Source organism: Bombina bombina, chromosome 8, assembly GCF_027579735.1.
Source record: "Bombina bombina isolate aBomBom1 chromosome 8, aBomBom1.pri, whole genome shotgun sequence".
In the NCBI taxonomy this organism is placed as follows: domain Eukaryota; kingdom Metazoa; phylum Chordata; class Amphibia; order Anura; family Bombinatoridae; genus Bombina; species Bombina bombina.
This window is the reverse complement of record NC_069506.1, coordinates 96,880,278-96,902,870: the sequence shown is the minus strand read 5'-3', so window position 1 is coordinate 96,902,870 and position 22,593 is coordinate 96,880,278. Positions and strand designations below refer to the sequence as shown.

At 43.8% G+C, this 22,593-nt stretch overlaps 1 protein-coding gene across 3 annotated transcripts in view; it reads right to left on the bottom strand.

The window, feature by feature from the left end:
- The window catches only part of AGRN (agrin), a 735,367-nt gene that overhangs the window by 5,291 nt on the left and 707,483 nt on the right, over positions 1-22,593 (bottom strand). For all 3 annotated transcript variants that reach the window (XM_053690462.1, XM_053690463.1, XM_053690464.1), the window contains one exon: positions 6,098-6,201. In XM_053690462.1, coding sequence (XP_053546437.1) covers positions 6,098-6,201 — 104 coding nt within the window. The remainder of the gene's footprint in view (positions 1-6,097; positions 6,202-22,593) is intronic.

Sequence of the window (22,593 nt, the reverse complement as noted above, 5' to 3'; positions counted from 1 at the left end):
AATTAGGTTCATTAACTTTTGAAATGGGCATGTGCAAAAACTATAATATGAAAACATGTTGGTCAAACATCCCTTAAATGTCATTTAAAATGGGAAAAATGGGAAAAATGAGCTTGAAAAGTCTGAAAAGCCACTGAAAATGTAACTTCTGAAAATTTGGGTTGTTAACGAGTCACAAGTTAATTTGAAAAACACGTGACAAAGTGGGTTACTGCAGGTATTTAAAATGGATTGAAATGGGATTGGATTTGAAATCCATTTGCATGAGAAGTCTGATGGATTGGAATAAAGGACAATATTGTAGGTTTAAGGCTGTGTGATTATGCACAGGAGCCATCCATTCATTACTGAAAGTTATTAAAGGGTCCAATTCGCTGCCTGCATTTACCATTGCACACGAGCACTCCTGTGCATTTGTGTGCAACTCTGCCCCCTCCCTGCGCATAGTGCAGGGAAGCAGCATGCTTGATAAATCTTGACTGCAGGTTCACTTGTACAAATCTGCAGTTAAAGGGGAGAGCTTGATCAATCAAGCCCACAGAGACAGAGCGAGGGAATAGGCTCCAGCACACTGGATTAACTAATCTATTTGTGATGTTTCAGGGACCCTTATTCCCTTCCTCAGATGACTGAAAACTCAGTGAGTGCAAACCTGTTCCTATTGGACTACATATTGTTTTGCACACAACCCTATTGGTTGACTTCTATGTGTATTATATTATATTGCACATAACTCTATAGCTACATATACATGGGGTATTTTTTTTTAAAGTCAGAGGGTTCTTTCTCAACAACTCTAGGTAATAAAACGTTTAGTTCACAATAAAAAAACAAGTTCCTTGAGTTTTAAGGGGACACTTAAACCAATTTTTTTCTTTAATGATTCAGATAGAGCATTCAATTTTAAGCAACTTTCTAATTCACTTCTATTATCAATTTTTCTTCATTCTCTTGTTATCTTTATTTGAAAAAGAAGGAAATCTAAGCTAAGGAGCCAGCAAATTTTTGGTTCAGACCATGGTCAGCACTTGTTTATTGGTGCAGTCCAATCAGCGAGGACAACCCAGTTTGTTCATCAAAAATGGTCCGGCATCTAAACTTACATTCTTGCTTTTTAAAAAAACATTGGAACATTGGAACAAAACCCTAGCCTGGTGATTAAGCAGGCAGATAAGGGGGGTTCAGTGGTCATAATGGACAGGGCTGACTATATTAAAGAAGCTCTGAGACAGCTGCAAGACACAGATAGTTATGAACATCTTAGACAGAACCCTACCAATAGGTTTCAACAGGACTTAATGCACCTTCTGGATGGAGCAGTAGAGGATGGACTTATTGATTTAGAAACATCTAAGTACCTTTATGTGGAGCATCCAGTTATCCCACTATTTCACCATCTACCGAAGGTGCATAAAACCCTAGAGAATGTACAGGGTAGGCCCATAGTCAATGGGATAGGCTCAATGTTGGAACACCTTTCTGAGTGGCTGGATGGGGTACTTCAACCCTTGGTTAAATCCCTACCTAGTTATACTAGGGACTCCAAACAGGTGTTGAATAAAGTTGAAGACATGAGATGGTCACCGGATTGTGGATGGCTCACTGTGGATGTGGTCTCATTATACTCCTCTATACCCCATGTCTGGGGTTTAAAAGCGGTTGCTTACTTTCTAGAGAATGGGACCACGCACAGTGAGCCTTTCAGGAATTTTGTACTAGAGGTGACACAATTCTTGTTGTCACATAACTATTTTCAGTTCGAAGGGGAGTTCTATCTGCAGAGATGCGGGACCGCAATGGGTGCCAAGTTTGCGCCAACCTATGCTAACTTGTTCATGGGTTGGTGGGAGCGGTCCAGCATCTATGTGGATAGAAACCCGTTCAGACCTGCTATTTTGCTATACCTACGCTACATAGACGACCTGCTGTTTGTCTGGCAGGGTGAAAAAGAACAGGCTGAATGTTTTGTGGATTACTTGAGAACCAATGATATAAACTTACGGTTTACACTTGAATTTAACAAGAACACAGTGCATTATCTTGATTTGGAACTGAAGGGGTGGCCGACAGGTAGAGTCACCTCTGAAGTCTATAGGAAACCGATATCGGGTAACAGTCTCCTACATGCTAGGAGCTGTCACCCGAAGCAAATGCCTTATTCGGTAGCTAAGGGGCAGTTTGTACGATTGAAACGTAATTGTACTCTACCCCTCAGCTACAAGAGACATGCAGACGAATTAGAACAACGTCTACTACAAAGAGGATACAATAGAAAGATCATTAAAAAGGCTCGGTATGAGGCAAATTCCCTGCCTAGAGAGCAACTCCTTAAAGATAAGCCACTTCTTAGGGATAATCAAGAGAACAAACTGACTTTTGTCACAGACTACTCAGCCCAATACGGGGAAATCTGTGACATAATCAGAAACCATTTCCGCCTATTGGTGGCAGATGATGCCCTTGCTGTGACTGCTAGGAATGGCTGCAGATTCTCCTATAGGAGAAATAAAACTATTGGAAATTCAGTGTCGCCATCTATGCTTAGGAAGCCAGACTCAGCGGCGGTATCATCGTCCTCCTGGCTTAGACACAGGGGTACCTACAGGTGTGGTTATTCACAATGTAAGGCCTGTGAATATGTTCAGGTGGGGAACAGCTTCTCTTCAGTGGTGACCGGAGAAACTTTTGAAATTACCTCTTGTTTAAATTGCAGGTCTTCTAATTGTATATATCTACTCTGGTGCTCAGCTTGTGAACTGCAATACATAGGTTTGACCACCAGGGATGTCAGATCAAGAATTAGAGAACACCTGTCGACCATACGGGTGGGTAAAAGCAGTACACCCCTGGTGTCCCATTTCGCCCAGCGACACGACAAAGACTGTCGTTCGCTGAAATGGACGATTGTAGAAAGGGTTCAACCTCAAAAGAGAGGGGGTGACTTATTTAAGATCTTGTCCAGACAGGAAATGTATTGGATTTTTAGGCTCCAAACTAAAAGACCTTTGGGCCTAAACTCCGAATATAATTTTATTAATCATTGGAATGAGATCCTAGTCACCTCTAGTATAACTGCATATTATACTTAAATCTGTATACAAGGATCTGTAGACCAAGGGGTACCAGAATAGGGATGAGTAAATAAGTTCTTTGAAAATGTGTTATTATAATAAATTCACAACACACATGTAATGGGTCTAAATTAAATTTGTGTCCTTTATGGTACGTAATTTGTGGTTATTTGAATATGCCCTACAGAGTGTCTCTTATTCTACAATGCAATTCAACAGTTTAGAGCCAATTATCTAAAGTGTATGGTTGCATTCTAAGGTTTGGATACATATATATCCTCTACCAAATTTTGGGATACAGACACCGTCTGCCTTAAATGGTAGGCTATTTAATACTTGGAGTCTAAATATTCTTAGGGAATAGACTTTTTATGACTCTTTTATAGGAGGTCTAGACAGACTTATGAGAATTTATTGACAAAAATGCATATTTACTGCTTACCAAATGTTTGAATTTCATAAGTGAATGATGCTTTTGACTAATTTAGCAGGTTAAATTGTATGCATATATATCTATGTATATGAGGTACATCAACTTACTTAAAGATGTCTAACAATTCTCCATCCCCCGTGTGCCTTTAAATTTCAATTAGTAACCCACCAATAATATGGGAGCACTGGGTTGATAAGGCGGTTTGTTTTTAGAAGTTTTTAGAGACTATGATTACGGCGTTTTGTGCCGAAACATGTCTCGATTGGAGTACAAACATTTGAATGTAATGAGCATTTGCCCCTGCAAGATATAAAGTTTTACTATTGGCTTACATGTATGTTTGATAAGTGACAATATAGGTTGGGTCTCCCTTCTCTTTTTTCATTTTTTTAAAAAACATACCAAAAGAATGAAGAAAATTTGATAATAGGAGAAAATTAGAAAGTTGCCTAAAATTGCATGCTCTATCTGAATCACGAAAGAAAAAAATCTGGGTTCAATGACTCTTTAAGGCATCCAACGACTTTACACAATTAAGTACTAATGGCTGTTTTGATAGCTACATTGACTTATACAGTTTGTGCAAAAAGAAATATGCTCTGATACAAACTGCCCGTTCCTGAACATATAAAGTGATAAATAAAGCGGTCATCAGTTTAGTAGCTGTCTGTATCACATAAGAGATGAAATAACAGAAGGATTGCACGCTGTACGAAATAGCTTGCCAGCATTTTCAGCTTCCTACGCAAGTTATGTCTTATAGTACTGAGGCCTCCTGATTAAACTGGAAAGTCCCTATCCTGCTCTGGCCCTGGGCAAGGTACACGTCAGGAGACTTGTCGTGACTTGTGCGAGTTTGTGTAAGGACATACAAGTCGCGTTACATAGGACACTAAAAGATCACTGCACCTTCTTTGTGACGTATACAATCAAATTAGTGATAGAATAAAGTATCTACATTGATAGCTACATTTATAAATTATATTACCTCAGTCTTGATATATTGAGAGATAGATATAGATAGATATTAGATAAATAGATAGATATTAGATAGATATACAGATAAATATAGATTAGATAGACATTCGATAGATAGATAGATATAGAATAGATATAAAGATATATAGATAGATAGATAGATAGAAAGACGGATAGATATAACATACAACTATTTAAAGCAGTAAGAAAATAATTGGAGATTCAGTTGTGCGTTAGATGTGTTGCATTGCCTTTTACTCTAATACTGTTATTTTCAATACATTTCTCTTATCAAGTCTCAGAACAAACAATTGTTGTTTTGCTTGATTTTCTAGATAGATAAACAGAAACAGAGATAGACAATAACAGAAAGAAATATATATAAAAAAAAACATTACAAACAGGGTACAGATTATAATGCTTATCTTAATATTTTAAATACTGAATTAAAAAAAAATGTTTTGGTAGAATCAATGAGACAAATAAACCCAACCACAGAAGGCCTGTTTGACCTATTGGAGAAAGGCAATTTACCAGCAACTCATCTAGGTAAATAAGCAAAAAGAGTGAACGAGGGGAGGCCCTTAGTTACACAAACGTGCAGCATTGATGTAAAAAGTATCATTTTATATACAAAAAAAACTATGTATTCTGTATTTTCTGGCATTAATGCTGCAGTTTGCTGTAATTTAACTGAATAGTATATAGTGCAGCCTGTGCAAATAGGGGAACTGCTGCTGTCTTTTACGCCAGTCTAAAGTTTAGGTGCCAACCCCTTTCCAATGCCCAGTGTGCTGTCCTCCTTCCTCAAGCCCTCAGAGAACAGTGCAGCTGAAGGTAAATGGGCTTCAGCATCTGACCTAATTTGTGTCTGTAATTGGAATGAGGGGTGGTGGTGGCAGGGGTCAAAGCATCTGATCTGAGTATCCTTTCAGGAATATACCTAGGATGAGATGGATGCAGGGACCACATATCTGATTACAACTGGTATGGAGAGCACTGCAGGAGCCATATAAATACATAAAAGTGATGCAATTATGACATGCAGTGAGCACGAGCAGCTACAAAGGGCCAGCATATTAGAGCATAGGGCGATACAAGGACATGTATCTGGTCTAAGGTGTAACTGGGGTATACAGCTACCATGATTAGGCTGCAAGGATCCAGCTGAAGTCACACTGGTCATATAACTGGCATAAGGGGGCTGTGGGGAACACGCATCTGATTTAAGAGCTAATTTGGGCATATCATTGGCATGTGGGTGGTGCTGGGACCATGCATCTGATCTTAAAGCTAATTTAGATAGACCTGGCATAAGGGGGCTTTAGGAAAAGCTTCTTATTTGGGGTCTTACTTTGGCATATGGCCAACATAAAGGGGCAGAAGAGTATATCCATCTCATTCGATGACTCCTTCAGCTGTATAGCTGGCAAAATGTTGTCATTATTTTTGGTGAATAAATGAATCTTCAGCAATTCTTTTATTTACAGATACGTATTTGCATAATTTGTGTATGGGGACAAACTACTTCCACTGGAGCCGTTAATGAATTACTTATGTGTCTACAAAGAATAATGACAAAAAACACACACACACACAATGGTGATAAACATACCAAGCCAGAGGGCCCCATCAGTATCCAGTTGTTTGGCTCCAAAAGGAGAGGAGCCAAAGACGGGAGCTTCATTGCCAACTTGCAGGATGCCGTCTCTGTTGTTTCTGGAATAAAAACAAACAAACCCTGTTAGTGCTAATAAAGCTTTTAAAATAATGTATTACATATTATATTATTGAACCAATTAGTGCTGTGGTTCATTTTAAATCTGAATCTGATATTTGACTCACCTCACAATTTATACTGCGGGTTACAAACTAATTTGCTGTTGAAATTTGTTGGTAAAAATGCAGCTGAGCGGGTCACTTTCATATAATCAATATAACAAAGCAAAGCAAAACATTTTCCAATGTTTGGTTTTCCATATTATTCAGACTCCATTGAATTACTAACTTAAATTGAGCTGGTTAATACAATTTAGACTACTTTAGTTTATGAAGAATCTATGGGCCCAATTATCTAAAGCTCTCCGGTAGAACTGTAAGGTCCCTCAAATAATTTTAGAAAGGCAAAATTTAGCCGGAGAGCAGTTTACATCACTATGCAGGTTTTGGATATGAAGGGGAGACATACTTTGCAATATAATGCTCTAAAAAATGTTTCTTTCCATGCGGGTGAGTTTCTGATCATCTATGTCAGGCCCTTGAAGAATGTCCTTTCCCACAGTAAACGTAGAAATTAAAGGGAAAGTAGACACCTTGAGGTTTTTATTTATAGGTTTTAATATGTGTAACGAAACAACTTTAGTTCTGAAAATTGAGCAATATCTATTTCTTACAACCCAAAATGCACCCTAATAGCTTCTTAAGGCTAACACTGCTACATATCAGTCCCTAATTGGCTTTAACAGATATCAACTGCAATACAATTCCGTCTTTACTAACTTTATGACAGTGGCTTGTTGTCTGCAGACTAAAAGCCAGGTTGGTTCCTACAAATAAGGCAAATGGTGGAGCTTGGCAAGTGAAAAATAAGTGTAGTAAAAAGGATGTTATTTTACACAGTAACATAGTAGATGATGTTGAAAGAAGACAGAAGTCCATTGAGTTAAACCTACATATCTTACTTTATTCACAATACAAAGCTCCAATTGAGCTTAAAAATAATTCCATTAAAAATGTGAACCAATTTAACACAGGAAATCATATCCCCAAATTCTGATTCTATCCAGAAATATACCTAAGCCATTTTTAAATGCATGTAAGGTATTGACATTCACTACCTCCTTAGGCAATTTGTTTTAAAAACATTAAGACTTGGCTGATGTGTAAGTCTATAGCAACACAACAGAAATTACTTGCTTACTGTCCCTTTAAGTCAAACAATTCCCTTTTCTACTACCAACGAACAACAGTTAGGAGTAATATATAGGCATTTCTCAGGGAATTTGAGTAATATATGCAGCTCTACAAGTGAATACGTTTGCCCAGAAGTGAGAACGAGATGAGATTAAACATTAAATGCTGGTAACATGACACAGAAAGGGTAAAGAGACTTAACAGTAAACATAATGCTAGTAATAATGATGCCTGCAAAGATTAGCCTGATAATATACAGATTATTAAAAATGACATTAGTTGTTACAATTTCAGAGGGTTTAGTGGAACTTTCATTTATAAAACAGAAATTTATTAAAGGCTAGGCATCCTGCAGGCTTCTGAAATATAACCATGTAACATTCTACACAGCAATAGCTTGATCAGTGTAGGGACTCATTTCTGGCCACAGCAAATAAGATTATCAAAGGGCTTTTCAAGGGGTATTTCCCCAGACTACAATACACTGAAAATGTTTCCTAACAAAATTGCAGATCTTTTACAACGTGCTGATATATTCTAGTAATATAGATTGAAATTAGTTTGTCCATATAAGTTAAGGTGTGTTTCAATAAACGTTACTAGTACATGCCATTCTAATGTAGTCTATCAGCGCTCCTAGTATATAAACACAAGAAACATAAACATATATTTTGCTATTTCTACATCATGGTTTCTCTTTAGACAAAGCCCAATTAATCAATCTCATATACTTTATTTTCTGGAAGCAGACATTCCTATGTCATATAAAGGGTTATTTTTAAAATTAACCTTGTTAATGTAAGGAGCGAAAAGCTGCGTGTCACATTTCTGTTGCACTGGCGCTCCACTGGCGAATTTACTCAGCAACCGCCTAACTCCAATGTTTTTGTAATGTGTGCAGTCACTAAGCACATTGTGTCCCTGGTACTCAGACCCTGGCATTTAAAATATCTAGATAGAAATGATCATCAACTGATCCCCGCCTGCTCATACAATATCTGCAGCAGCCTTCCAGATTCCCATTTGTTTGTACCCACAGGCTGACTACATCCTGCCGTTCATGAAATGCTAGTACACATAAATGTACATATATATATATATATATATATATATATATATATTGTACTTTAACCCCTTCCATGGTGACTTTACAAATTCTACTTTATATTACTATCAGGCAGACACCATTATACTGTTACTTTATAGGCTTTGAGATTTTAACCTACATTTTATGTTGGCTTAGTTTGGGAAATGTCACCCTGCACTAATTCAGGCGATCCATGAGGAGGTCCACGGGCAGCGTGAAAACACAACACACTTGTCTTCATGTCACAAAGCAGCATTTTTTTTTATTTATTTGCTCTTGAAAGTAAGGCAAGTTGCATACTAGCTAACTGCCCTGATTTTCCCTGGATAATCCTGTCTTTTTAGGATAACTGTACAGTCTGTCCCACATTGCAAACATTTGCCTTGAGGTGTGGGTTTCACTTGGATGTCTGTGGCAATAAGACATAAGGGGGCATATTTATCAAGGTCTGGCGGACTTGATCCGACACTGCGGATCAGGTCCGCCAGACCTCCCTGATTACGGCGAGCAATACGCTCGCCGTATTCAGCATTGCACCAGCAGCTCACAAGACCTGCTGGTGCAACGTCGCCCCCTGCAGACTCACGGCCAATCGGCCGCCAGCAGGGGGGTGTCAATCAACCCGATCGTACTCGATCGGGTTGATTTCCGGGGATGTCTGTCCGCCTGCTCAGAGCTCTTTGTGACCGCTGCTTCATAACTGCTGTTTCTGGCAAGCCTGCAGGCTCGCCAGAAACACGGGGCATCAAGCTCCATTTGGAGCTTGATACATATGCCCCATAGTCTTTGTTGCTATATATATATATATATATATATATATATATATATATATATAAGTTTTACTGAGCCATCTAAGTCTTCTGCACTGTACATCAGAACAGCAGTGTAATACAATTTATCCTATCTGTAAAGCGGAATTTGTGAATCTCTATCAATTTACAGATTAGATTGAATAATACAATTATTAATATGTTTCAATAGATTAAAAACAACTTTGCCTACCCCTCCTGCTCTCCTGTGCACAGTATATTATATTAAATCTTGTGCAGATCCCCAAAAATCTTTAAGTGACCCCCTGTTTAAGAAGCTTTAGAGCACTATAGGGATTTTCGTGGTATGTTTTTCTTGTATTAATCTCACACCTTTCTGGCCCTATGGACCTTCATGGTGTGCAGATAGCATGAGACAAATGGTGCGTTTTCTTACAGGGTCAACAGACTGGTGTGAGGCGTTAGCGTGAGATGGCTGTTGTGTACAGAGGCGGAGTGGGAGGACTGGTGTGTACAGAGGCAGTGTGAGAGGACTGGTGTGTACAGAGGCAGAGTGAGAGGACTGGTGTGTACAGAGGCAGTGTGAGAGGACTGGTGTGTACAGAGGCAGTGTGAGAGGACTGGTGTGTACAGAGGCAGAGTGAGAGGACTGGTGTGTACAGAGGCAGAGTGAGAGGACTGGTGTGTACAGAGGCAGAGTGAGAGGACTGGTGTGTACAGAGGCAGAGTGAGAGGACTGGTGTGTACAGTGACAGTGTGAGAGGACTGGTGTGTACAGTGACAGTGTGAGAGGACTGGTGTGTACAGAGGCAGAGTGAGAGGACTGGTGTGTACAGAGGCAGTGTAAGAGGACTGGTGTGTACAGAGGCAGAGTGAGATGACTGGTGTGTACAGTGACAGTGTGAGAGGACTGGTGTGTACAGTGACAGTGTGAGAGGACTGGTGTGTACAGAGGCAGAGTGAGAGGACTGGTGTGTACAGTGACAGTGTGAGAGGACTGGTGTGTACAGTGACAGTGTGAGAGGACTGGTGTGTACAGAGGCAGAGTGAGAGGACTGGTGTGTACAGAGGCAGTGTAAGAGGACTGGTGTGTACAGAGGCAGAGTGAGATGACTGGTGTGTACAGTGACAGTGTGAGAGGACTGGTGTGTACAGTGACAGTGTGAGAGGACTGGTGTGTACAGTGACAGTGTGAGAGGACTGGTGTGTACAGAGGCAGTGTGAGAGGACTGGTGTGTACAGAGGCAGAGTGAGAGGACTGGTGTGTACAGAGGCAGTGTGAGAGGACTGGTGTGTACAGTGACAGTGTGAGAGGACTGGTGTGTACAGAGGCAGAGTGAGAGGACTGGTGTGTACAGAGGCAGAGTGAGAGGACTGGTGTGTACAGAGGTAGAGTGAGAGGACTGGTGTGTACAGAGGTAGAGTGAGAGGACTGGTGTGTACAGAGGCAGAGTGAGAGGACTGGTGTGTACAGAGGCAGAGTGAGAGGACTGGTGTGTACAGAGGCAGAGTGAGAGGACTGGTGTGTACAGAGGCAGTGTGAGAGGGCTGGTGTGTACAGAGGCAGTGTGAGAGGACTGGTGTGTACAGAGGCAGAGTGAGAGGACTGGTGTGTACAGTGACAGTGTGGGAGGACTGGTGTGTACAGTGACAGTGTGGGAGGACTGGTGTGTACAGAGGCAGAGTGAGAGGACTGGTGTGTACAGAGGCAGTGTGAGAGGACTGGTGTGTACAGTGACAGTGTGGGAGGACTGGGGTGTACAGAGGCAGAGTGAGAGGACTGGTGTGTACAGAGGCAGAGTGAGAGGACTGGTGTGTACAGAGGCAGAGTGAGAGGACTGGTGTGTACAGAGGCAGAGTGAGAGGACTGGTGTGTACAGAGACAGTGTGAGAGGACTGGTGTGTACAGAGGCAGTGTGAGAGGACTGGTGTGTACAGTGACAGTGTGAGAGGACTGGTGTGTACAGAGTGAGAGGGCTGGTGTGTACAGAGTGAGAGGACTGGTGTGTACAGAGTGAGAGGACTGGTGTGTACAGAGTGAGAGGACTGGTGTGTACAGAGGCAGAGTGAGAGGACTGGTGTGTACAGAGGCAGTGTGAGAGGACTAGTGTGTACAGAGGCAGTGTGAGAGGACTGGTGTGTACAGTGACAGTGTGTGAGGACTGGTGTGTACAGAGGCAGAGTGAGAGGACTGGTGTGTACAGAGGCAGAGTGAGAGGACTGGTGTGTACAGAGGCAGAGTGAGAGGACTGGTGTGTACAGAGGCAGTGCAAGAGGACTGGTGTGTACAGAGGCAGAGTGAGAGGACTGGTGTGTACAGTGACAGTGTGGAAGAACTGGTGTCTACAGAGGCAGAGTGAGAGGACTGGTGTGTACAGAGGCAGTGTTAAGAGGACTGGTGTGTACAGTGACAGTGTGGGAGGACTGGTGTGTACAGAGGCAGTGTGAGAGGACTGGTGTGTACAGAGGCAGTGTGAGAGGACTGGTGTGTACAGTGACAGTGTGAGAGGACTGGTGTGTATAGTGACAGTGTGAGAGGACTGGTGTGTACAGAGGCAGAGTGAGAGGACTGGTGTGTACAGAGGCAGAGTGAGATGACTGGTGTGTACAGAGGCAGTGTGAGATGACTGGTCTGTACAGTGACAGTGTGGGAGGACTGGTGTGTACAGTGACAGTGTGAGAAGACTGGTGTGTACAGAGGCAGTGTGAGAGGACTGGTGTGTACAGTGACAGTGTGGGAGGACTGGTGTGTACAGTGACAGTGTGAGAGGACTGGTGTGTACAGAGGCAGTGTGAGAGGACTGGTGTGTACAGAGGCAGTGTGAGAGGACTGGTGTGTACAGTGACAGTGTGAGAGGACTGGTGTGTACAGTGACAGTGTGGGAGGACTGGTGTGTACAGAGGCAGAGTGAGAGGACTGGTGTGTACAGAGGCAGTGTGAGAGGACTGGTGTGTACAGTGACAGTGTGGGAGGACTGGGGTGTACAGAGACAGTGTGAGAGGACTGGTGTGTACAGAGGCAGTGTGAGAGGACTGGTGTGTACTTAAGCAATGTGAGAGGACTGGTGTGTACAGAGGCAGTGTGAGAGGACTGGTGTACAGAGGCAGAGTGAGAGGACTGGTGAGCACAGAGGCAGAGTGAGAGGACTGGTGTGTACAGTGACAGTGTGAGAGGACTGGTGTGTACAGTGACAGTGTGAGAGGACTGGTGTGTACAGTGACAGTGTGAGAGGACTGGTGTGTACAGAGGCAGTGTGAGAGGACTGGTGTGTACAGAGGCAGAGTGAGAGGACTGGTGTGTACAGTGACAGTGTGAGAGGACTGGTGTGTACAGTGACAGTGTGAGAGGACTGGTGTGTACAGAGGCAGAGTGAGAGGACTGGTGTGTACAGAGGCAGAGTGAGAGGACTGCTGTGTACAGTGGCAGAGTGAGAGGACTGGTGTGTACAGTGACAGTGTGAGAGGACTGGTGTGTACAGTGACAGTGTGAGAGGACTGGTGTGTACAATGACAGTGTGAGAGGACTGGTGTGTACAGAGGCAGAGTGAGAGGACTGGTGTGTACAGAGGCAGAGTGAGAGGACTGGTGTGTACAGAGGTAGAGTGAGAGGACTGGTGTGTACAGAGGTAGAGTGAGAGGACTGGTGTGTACAGAGGCAGAGTGAGAGGACTGGTGTGTACAGAGGCAGAGTGAGAGGACTGGTGTGTACAGAGGCAGAGTGAGAGGACTGGTGTGTACAGAGGCAGTGTGAGAGGGCTGGTGTGTACAGAGGCAGTGTGAGAGGACTGGTGTGTACAGAGGCAGAGTGAGAGGACTGGTGTGTACAGTGACAGTGTGGGAGGACTGGTGTGTACAGTGACAGTGTGGGAGGACTGGTGTGTACAGAGGCAGAGTGAGAGGACTGGTGTGTACAGAGGCAGTGTGAGAGGACTGGTGTGTACAGTGACAGTGTGGGAGGACTGGGGTGTACAGAGGCAGAGTGAGAGGACTGGTGTGTACAGAGGCAGAGTGAGAGGACTGGTGTGTACAGAGGCAGAGTGAGAGGACTGGTGTGTACAGAGACAGTGTGAGAGGACTGGTGTGTACAGAGGCAGTGTGAGAGGACTGGTGTGTACAGTGACAGTGTGAGAGGACTGGTGTGTACAGAGTGAGAGGGCTGGTGTGTACAGAGTGAGAGGACTGGTGTGTACAGAGTGAGAGGACTGGTGTGTACAGAGTGAGAGGACTGGTGTGTACAGAGGCAGAGTGAGAGGACTGGTGTGTACAGAGGCAGTGTGAGAGGACTAGTGTGTACAGAGGCAGTGTGAGAGGACTGGTGTGTACAGTGACAGTGTGTGAGGACTGGTGTGTACAGAGGCAGAGTGAGAGGACTGGTGTGTACAGAGGCAGAGTGAGAGGACTGGTGTGTACAGAGGCAGAGTGAGAGGACTGGTGTGTACAGAGGCAGTGCAAGAGGACTGGTGTGTACAGTGACAGTGTGGGAGGACTGGTGTGTACAGAGGCAGAGTGAGAGGACTGGTGTGTACAGTGACAGTGTGGAAGAACTGGTGTCTACAGAGGCAGAGTGAGAGGACTGGTGTGTACAGAGGCAGTGTTAGAGGACTGGTGTGTACAGTGACAGTGTGGGAGGACTGGTGTGTACAGAGGCAGTGTGAGAGGACTGGTGTGTACAGAGGCAGTGTGAGAGGACTGGTGTGTACAGTGACAGTGTGAGAGGACTGGTGTGTATAGTGACAGTGTGAGAGGACTGGTGTGTACAGAGGCAGAGTGAGAGGACTGGTGTGTACAGAGGCAGAGTGAGATGACTGGTGTGTACAGAGGCAGTGTGAGATGACTGGTCTGTACAGTGACAGTGTGGGAGGACTGGTGTGTACAGTGACAGTGTGAGAAGACTGGTGTGTACAGAGGCAGTGTGAGAGGACTGGTGTGTACAGTGACAGTGTGGGAGGACTGGTGTGTACAGTGACAGTGTGAGAGGACTGGTGTGTACAGAGGCAGTGTGAGAGGACTGGTGTGTACAGAGGCAGTGTGAGAGGACTGGTGTGTACAGTGACAGTGTGAGAGGACTGGTGTGTACAGTGACAGTGTGAGAGGACTGGTGTGTACAGAGGCAGTGTGAGAGGACTGGTGTGTACAGAGGCAGTGTGAGAGGACTGGTGTGTACAGAGGCAGTGTGAGAGGACTGGTGTGTACAGTGACAGTGTGAGAGGACTGGTGTGTACAGTGACAGTGTGAGAGAGCTGGTGTGTACAGAGGCAGAGTGAGAGGACTGGTGTGTACAGTGACAGTGTGGGAGGACTGGTGTGTACAGAGGCAGAGTGAGAGGACTGGTGTGTACAGAGGCAGTGTGAGAGGACTGGTGTGTACAGAGGCAGTGTGAGAGGACTGGTGTGTACAGAGGCAGTGTGAGAGGACTGGTGTGTACAGTGACAGTGTGAGAGGACTGGTGTGTATAATGACAGTGTGAGAGGACTGGTGTGTACAGAGGCAGAGTGAGAGGACTGGTGTGTACAGAGGCAGAGTGAGAGGACTGGTGTGTACAGTGACAGTGTGAGAGGACTGGTGTGTACAGAGGCAGTGCGAGAGGACTGGTGTGTACAGTGACAGTGTGGGAGGACTGGTGTGTACAGAGGCAGTGTGAGAGGACTGGTGTGTACAGAGGCAGTGTGAGAGGACTGGTGTGTACAGTGACAGTGTGAGAGGACTGGTGTGTACAGTGACAGTGTGAGAGGACTGGTGTGTACAGAGGCAGAGTGAGAGGACTGGTGTGTACAGAGGCAGAGTGAGATGACTGGTGTGTACAGAGGCAGTGTGGGAGGACTGGTGTGTACAGAGGCAGTGTGAGAGGACTGGTGTGTACAGAGGCAGTGTGAGAGGACTGGTGTGTACAGTGACAGTGTGAGAGGACTGCATAAGATAAGATATATCCTATTTGTAGTGTAGGCTTCATTAAACCAATGGCAGCGATTTACTCTTATGTTACTCCTATACTATGTTTGTACCTACTACTGCTGGAAGTCTGTTCCCTGCATCAACCACCCTGTACAGAAGTGATCCCATAAATTACTGCTGAACCTGATAGTTTTAAATCACATCCAGCTAATGTGAGCAGGTTATATAATTGTCCCACATGCATAAATTTACTGGGACTGTGAGATGCCAGCATCTGCCTGGGAGTATCCATCGGTCCACTATGCCCTTCAGTGCCCTCTGGGATAAGAATAGATGAGGCATCCACAGAATGGTGAGCTTGCAAGAGGCTAAAGAGAAGCATGTATGGGCTTGCCTGCTCCGGATTCCAGGACATTCCGATGGACCATTCTAAACCCATCGCTGCTACAGAGACGCGCAACAAATACTGTGGGAATCCGCTGATGAAATGCTTAAAGTAACATTAACATAATACAGTGACCACAAATCAATAATCACCATAAATCAGCGAGATTGTAAAAGCAATCCCTAGCGCAACCAAATCTGAACTATTAAACTATTTTAAACTGATATCACTTTACACAATAAGGAAAATACATTGTGTAAAGCTGACAAATATTATGAAGCATCAGACAGACAATGTTTTTGGAACAAAAAATACAAGTAAATGACATTTTTTTACTGGATAATATACATATATTTTTTTTATTATTCTAATGAGATTAGTTTATGTTATCAATCAGCGCATACTGTTATTATTTATCAGATTTCTATTTAACCTGGATTTTGGATGCTGATACCTTCGCAAAGTGCTCCAGCAAATGTGTGTGATTAACATAAAATCACTTCTTATTGCTGGCAGGCTTGGAGGTAAAGTAACATTATATGCACGATTCATGCATTTGCTAGATACATTTTCGTACCTGATATGGCATAAAATAGTGGAAAATGTACAATGAAAATTGAAGACGCACTGATTGAATTTAGTGATTAGCGCCTATAATCACGTTGCCTGTCCAGCCCTACGTAAGACTCAACCATCATCATAGCACTACAGTTATAATATGGGGAGAAATGTGCTAATTTCACCTTCGCCTGAAGCTTCTGAGACGTGACAATAGACTGTTCATGCTTCCCTACGGCAGTGACGTCTGTATTTTTGGAACAGAAAGCTGCATTTTGTATTTGTTATTAGGTGCATTAAAATTAATATATTAACTTAAATTGTGTCTTAAAGGGACATTAAAATTTTCTATCTAAATCATGAAAAAAAAGGTTTTAACAACTTTCAAATTTACTTCTGTTATCAAATTTTCTTCGTTTTTTTGTTATCCTTTCTTAAAAAGCAGGAAGGTAAGCTAATAAGTGTGCACGTGTCCGCAGAAATATATGGCAGCAGTTTTGCAATAATGCTATTCATTAACAAGAGCACTAGATGGCAGCACTATTTCCTGTCTTGTATTGCTTCAGGCACGTGCACGCTACCTACCTAGGTATCTCTTCAACAAGGAATATCATGAAAACAAAGCAAATTTGATAATAGAAGTAAATTGGAAACTTTTTTAAAATTGTATCCTCTATCTGAATCATGAAATAAAATTTTTGGGTTTAATGTCTCTTTAATGGAAAACAATATCACTATGTCTGTACACACCTGTCTCAGTACACACCATTTCCCTCACGCTGTCTCTGTAGACACCAGTCCTCTCACACTGTCACTGTACACACCAGTCCTCTCACACTGTCACTGTACACACCAGCCCTCTCACTCTGCCTCTGTACACACCAGTCCTTTCACACTGTCACTGTACACACCAGTCCTCTCACACTGTCACTGTACACCAGTCCTCTCACACTGTCACTGTACACCAGTCCTTTCACACTGTCACTGTACACACCAGTCCTCTCACACTGCCCCTCTCACACTGTCACTGTACACCAGTCCTCTCACACTGCCTCTGTACACACCAGTCCTCTCACACTGCCTCTGTACACACCAGTCCTCTCACACTGCCTCTGTACACACCAGTCCTCTCACTCTGCCTCTGTACAGACCAGTCCTCTCACACTGTCACTGTACACCAGTCCTCTCACATTGCCTCTGTACACACCAGTCCTCTCACTCTGCCTCTGTACACACCAGTCCTCTCACACTGTCACTGTACACCAGTCCTCTCACTCTGCCTCTGTACACACCAGTCCTCTCACACTGTCACTGTACACACCAGTCCTCTCACACTGCCTCTGTACACACCAGTCCTCTCACTCTGCCTCTGTACAGACCAGTCCTCTCACACTGTCACTGTACACCAGTCCTCTCACATTGCCTCTGTACACACCAGTCCTCTCACTCTGCCTCTGTACACACCAGTCCTCTCACACTGTCACTGTACACCAGTCCTCTCACTCTGCCTCTGTACACACCAGTCCTCTCACACTGTCACTGTACACACCAGTCCTCTCACACTGCCTCTGTACACACCAGTCCTCTCACACTGTCACTGTACACACCAGTCCTCTCACACTGTTACTGTACACACCAGTCCTCTCACACTGTCACTGTACACACCAGTCCTCTCACACTGTCACTGTACACACCAGTCCTCTCACACTGTCACTGTACACCAGTCCTCTCACACTGCCTCTGTACACACCAGTCCTCTCACACTGCCTCTGTACACACCAGTCCTCTCACACTGCCTCTGTACACACCAGTCCTCTCACACTGTCACTGTACACCAGTCCTCTCACACTGCCTCTGTACACACCAGTCCTCTCACTCTGCCTCTGTACACACCAGTCCTCTCACACTGTCACTGTACACCAGTCCTCTCACACTGCCTCTGTACACACCAGTCCTCTCACACTGTCACTGTACACACCAGTCCTCTCACACTGCCTCTGTACACACCAGTCCTCTCACACTGTCACTGTACACACCATTCCTCTCACACTGCCTCTGTACACACCAGTCCTCTCACACTGCCTCTGTACACACCAGTCCTCTCACACTGCCTCTGTACACACCATTCCTCTCACACTGCCCTCTGTACACACCAGTTCTCTCACATTGCCTCTGTACATACCAGTCCTCTCACGCTGCCCCTGTACACACCAGCCCTCTCACACTGCCTCTGTACACACCAGTAAATATAAGAAAGGGGTAATTAAAACTTTTCTGCGCTGCCTAGTTAAGGTATGCTTTAACTCCTATGATATTTCCCCAAGGAATATCTTTGAAGATTGTGTGGAAAAGAGAGGTTTGGCGTATAAAGCGCAAATTAATGCTAAAACCTTTAAGAGCAATTTAGTGTATGTATTTATTAAGTGTTGATATTCCTTAGGAATATATCAGTCTGTTGACTCTGAAATCTATGAAAAATATTTTATTTTTTATAAAAAATATATATATGGCTTTTAAGAAATCAGTTAGAAACACTGGTATCAAATAGAATACATTAAATCATTTAGGTGTTACACCTAGTACATTGAAAGTTTTTAAACATACAACGCTCTATAAAAAAAGCTTTTTTTCTGTACAGTCGGCCGACTGGTTTCTTACTTGTATCTTGTATTTTATATTTCAAACCTCATCTTACTGTTGAACAGAGAGTATTATCCTTAGAGAGTATTATCCTTAATAAGTTGGCATTTTATATTTATATTTTTTCTGCACTATCTAGATATACTCCACAGCAGTGGTCGCCAACCAGTGGTCCATGGACCACTGGTGGTCCACGAGAAGATGTTGGTGGTTCTTGACACCATCAAGCAGGAATTAATCTCCTCTGATGGTGTCACCCCCGTCGCGCCGCAACTCCCTTCAGTGCCTGGCTGGACATTAGTAAAACCGACAGAGGAGAAGTTAAATTACAATCTCCATACACACGTTTCTTAGTACTGCGCAACTTGCATAGCTAGATTGTATTTTTAACTCTTTCCGCCCTGCGTGCTGCCCATAGAAAGATGATTCCATTCTAAAGCCAGCAGTGGTTGGTATAATCTTGACTTGAAATAGTGGAATTAAAGTATTTAAAAAAAACTATTTCTCTCTTATACAGCGTATTTCATTTATTTTCTTCCCTTTACCTGCCTCTTTGTAGTAGTTTTCCTAATTCCTTCAGATGGACTTACATCACTGTTTGTCTTCCTCCCCTCCATCTTCTTTTTTTATTTATTAAATATTAATTATTTTTTATTCTAATAATTTTCCAGCACACAAATCCATTCCACCTGAATACCAGTAATTGCCATCCAGCAGATCAGCCACATCCCACCAGTATTATATTAATTGCCAGTAACATCAGTCGTGGTTAGCTCACATCCATATTGAGAGCTTTCTGATATAAACTTAATTTATGACTCCAATGTCTGTCCATGACCATAAGTAGTTTTGAATAATTCCTAACTGGGTAGGTAACTTGGTAGACTTGAAAGTCTTGTGATCCTTTTACAAATAATAATTTTTTTCCCACTTCCTGCCTCTCTGTTTCCAGCTCAAAAGTTGGCACTCACCCTTCATCTGTCATTTGGAAGTATTCTCTCAGTTCTGTCATTCAGTTATTTAATTCCAAAAAATAATTCTTAAACATGTGTAAATATATACATAATGTAAACTTAGCTATGGTTATACTAGTTATGTACACTACAGTATGTGTATGTCGTGAGTGAGCTTGTCTCAGGTGAAGTAATAAGAGGTCCAGACCAGATATTTATCAAACAAGGGCTCACCTTAGGAGAGATAATCTTTATTAAAAAATTCATGTTAGTGGTCCACGGGATTCAAAATTGTGAGTTTAGTGGTCCCTGAGGTCTGAAAGGTTGGCGACCCATGCTCCACAGCATTGTACTATCTACACTATTGGCATTAGCAACATTTACAGTATCCGTATTATTTGCAACATTGCACTAAGTGTATCAATGCACTAGGTGCAACGTCTACTCTATCCTATTTTATTCTTATTTTTATTTGTATTACACCAAGTGTTTCAATGTACTAGGTGTAACACTTAAATGATTTAATGTATTCTATTTGATACCAGTGTTTCTAACTGATTTCTTAAAAGCCATATATATATATTTTTCATAGATTTCAGAGTCAACAGACTGATATATTCCTAATGAATATCAACACTTAATAAATACAGTACTCAATAAATACATACACTAAATTGCTCTTAAAGGTTTTAGCATTAATTTGCGCTTTATACTCCAAACCTCTCTTTTCCACTCTGTACACACCAGTCCTCTCACACTGCCTCTGTACACACCAGTCCTCTCACACTGCCTCTGTACACACCAGTCCTCTCACACTGTCACTGTACACACCAGTCCTCTCACTCTGCCTCTGTACACACCAGCCCTCTCACACTGCCTCTGTACACACCAGTCCTCTCACACTGCCTCTGTACACACCAGTCCTCTCACACTGCCTCTGTACACACCAGTCCTCTCACACTGCCTCTGTACACACCAGCCTCTCACACTGCCTCTGTACACACCAGTCCTCTCACACTGCCTCTGTACACACCAGTCCTCTCACACTGCCTCTGTACACACCAGTCCTCTCACACTGCCTCTGTACACACCAGCCTCTCACACTGCCTCTGTACACACCAGTCCTCTCACACTGCCTCTGTACACACCAGACCTCTCACACTGCCTCTGTACACACCAGTCCTCTCACACTGCCTCTGTACACACCAGACCTCTCACACTGCCTCTGTACACACCAGTCCTCTCACACTGCCTCTGTACACACCAGACCTCTCACACTGCCTCTGTACACACCAGTCCTCTCACACTGTCTCTGTACACACCAGTCCTCTCACACTGCCTCTGTACACACCAGTCCTCTCACACTGCCTCTGTACACACCAGTCCTCTCACACTGCCTCTGTACACACCAGTCCTCTCACACTGTCTCTGTACACACCAGTCCTCTCACACTGTCTCTGTACACACCAGTCCTCTCACACTGCCTCTGTACACACCAGTTCTCTCACACTGCCTCTGTACACACCAGTCCTCTCACACTGCCTCTGTACACACCAGTCCTCTCACACTGCCTCTGTACACACCAGTCCTCTCACTCTGCCTCTGTACACACCAGTCCTCTCACTCTGCCTCTGTACACACCAGTCCTCTCACTCTGCCTCTGTACACACCAGTCCTCTCACTCTGCCTCTGTACACACCAGTCCTCTCACACTGCCTCTGTACACACCAGCCCTCTCACACTGTCACTGTACACACCAGTCCTCTCACTCTGCCTCTGTACACACCAGTCCTCTCACTCTGCCTCTGTACAGACCAGTCCTCTCACACTACCTCTGTACACACCAGTCCTCTCACACTGCCTCTGTACACACCAGCCCTCTCACACTGCCTCTGTACACACCAGTCCTCTCACACTGCCTCTGTACACACCAGTCCTCTCACACTGCCTCTGTACACACCAGTCCTCTCACACTGCCTCTGTACACACCAGTCCTCTCACACTGCCTCTGTACACACCAGTCCTCTCACACTGCCTCTGTACACACCAGCCCTCTCACACTGCCTCTGTACACACCAGACCTCTCACTCTGCCTCTGTACGCACCAGTCCTCTCACACTGTCTCTCTACACACCAGTCCTCTCACACTGCCTCTGTACACACCAGTCCTCTCACACTGTCTCTGTACACACCAGCCCTCTCACACTGTCTCTGTACACACCAGCCCTCTCACACTGTCTCTGTACACACCAGTCCTCTCACTCTGCCTCTGTACACACCAGCCTTCTCACACTGTCTCTGTACACACCAGTTCTCTCACACTGCCTCTGTACACACCAGTCCTCTCACACTGCCTCTGTACACACCAGTCCTCTCACACTGCCTCTGTACACACCAGCCCTCTCACTCTGCCTGTATAGACACCAGTCCTCTCACACTGCCTCTGTACACACCAGTCCACTCACACTGTCTCTGTACACACCAGTCCTCTCACACTGTCACTGTACACACCAGTCCTCTCACACTGTCACTGTACACACCAGTTCTCTCACAGTGCCTCTGTACACACCAGTCCTCTCACACTGCCTCTGTACACACTCTGTGTATATCTTTGTGTTTAAACCTCCCTCTAGATCATTAATACACTGCTGGCCCTGAGATTAACACAGGACAGTTAGCCAATCATGAGTGGTATATGTCAGTAGCTGTCAATTGCTGGCAATTTCCAGCTCAGGAGCGGAAATGTATTGCCACTCTTAAAGGGATAGCAAAGTCAAAAAGAAAGGGACACAAGTCAAAATTAAATGTTCATTATTTAGAGAGAGAACACAATCTTAAACAACTTTCCAATTTACTTCCATTATCTAAATATGCTCATTTTTGTCTACACGTTTTCTGAGGCACCAGCACCTA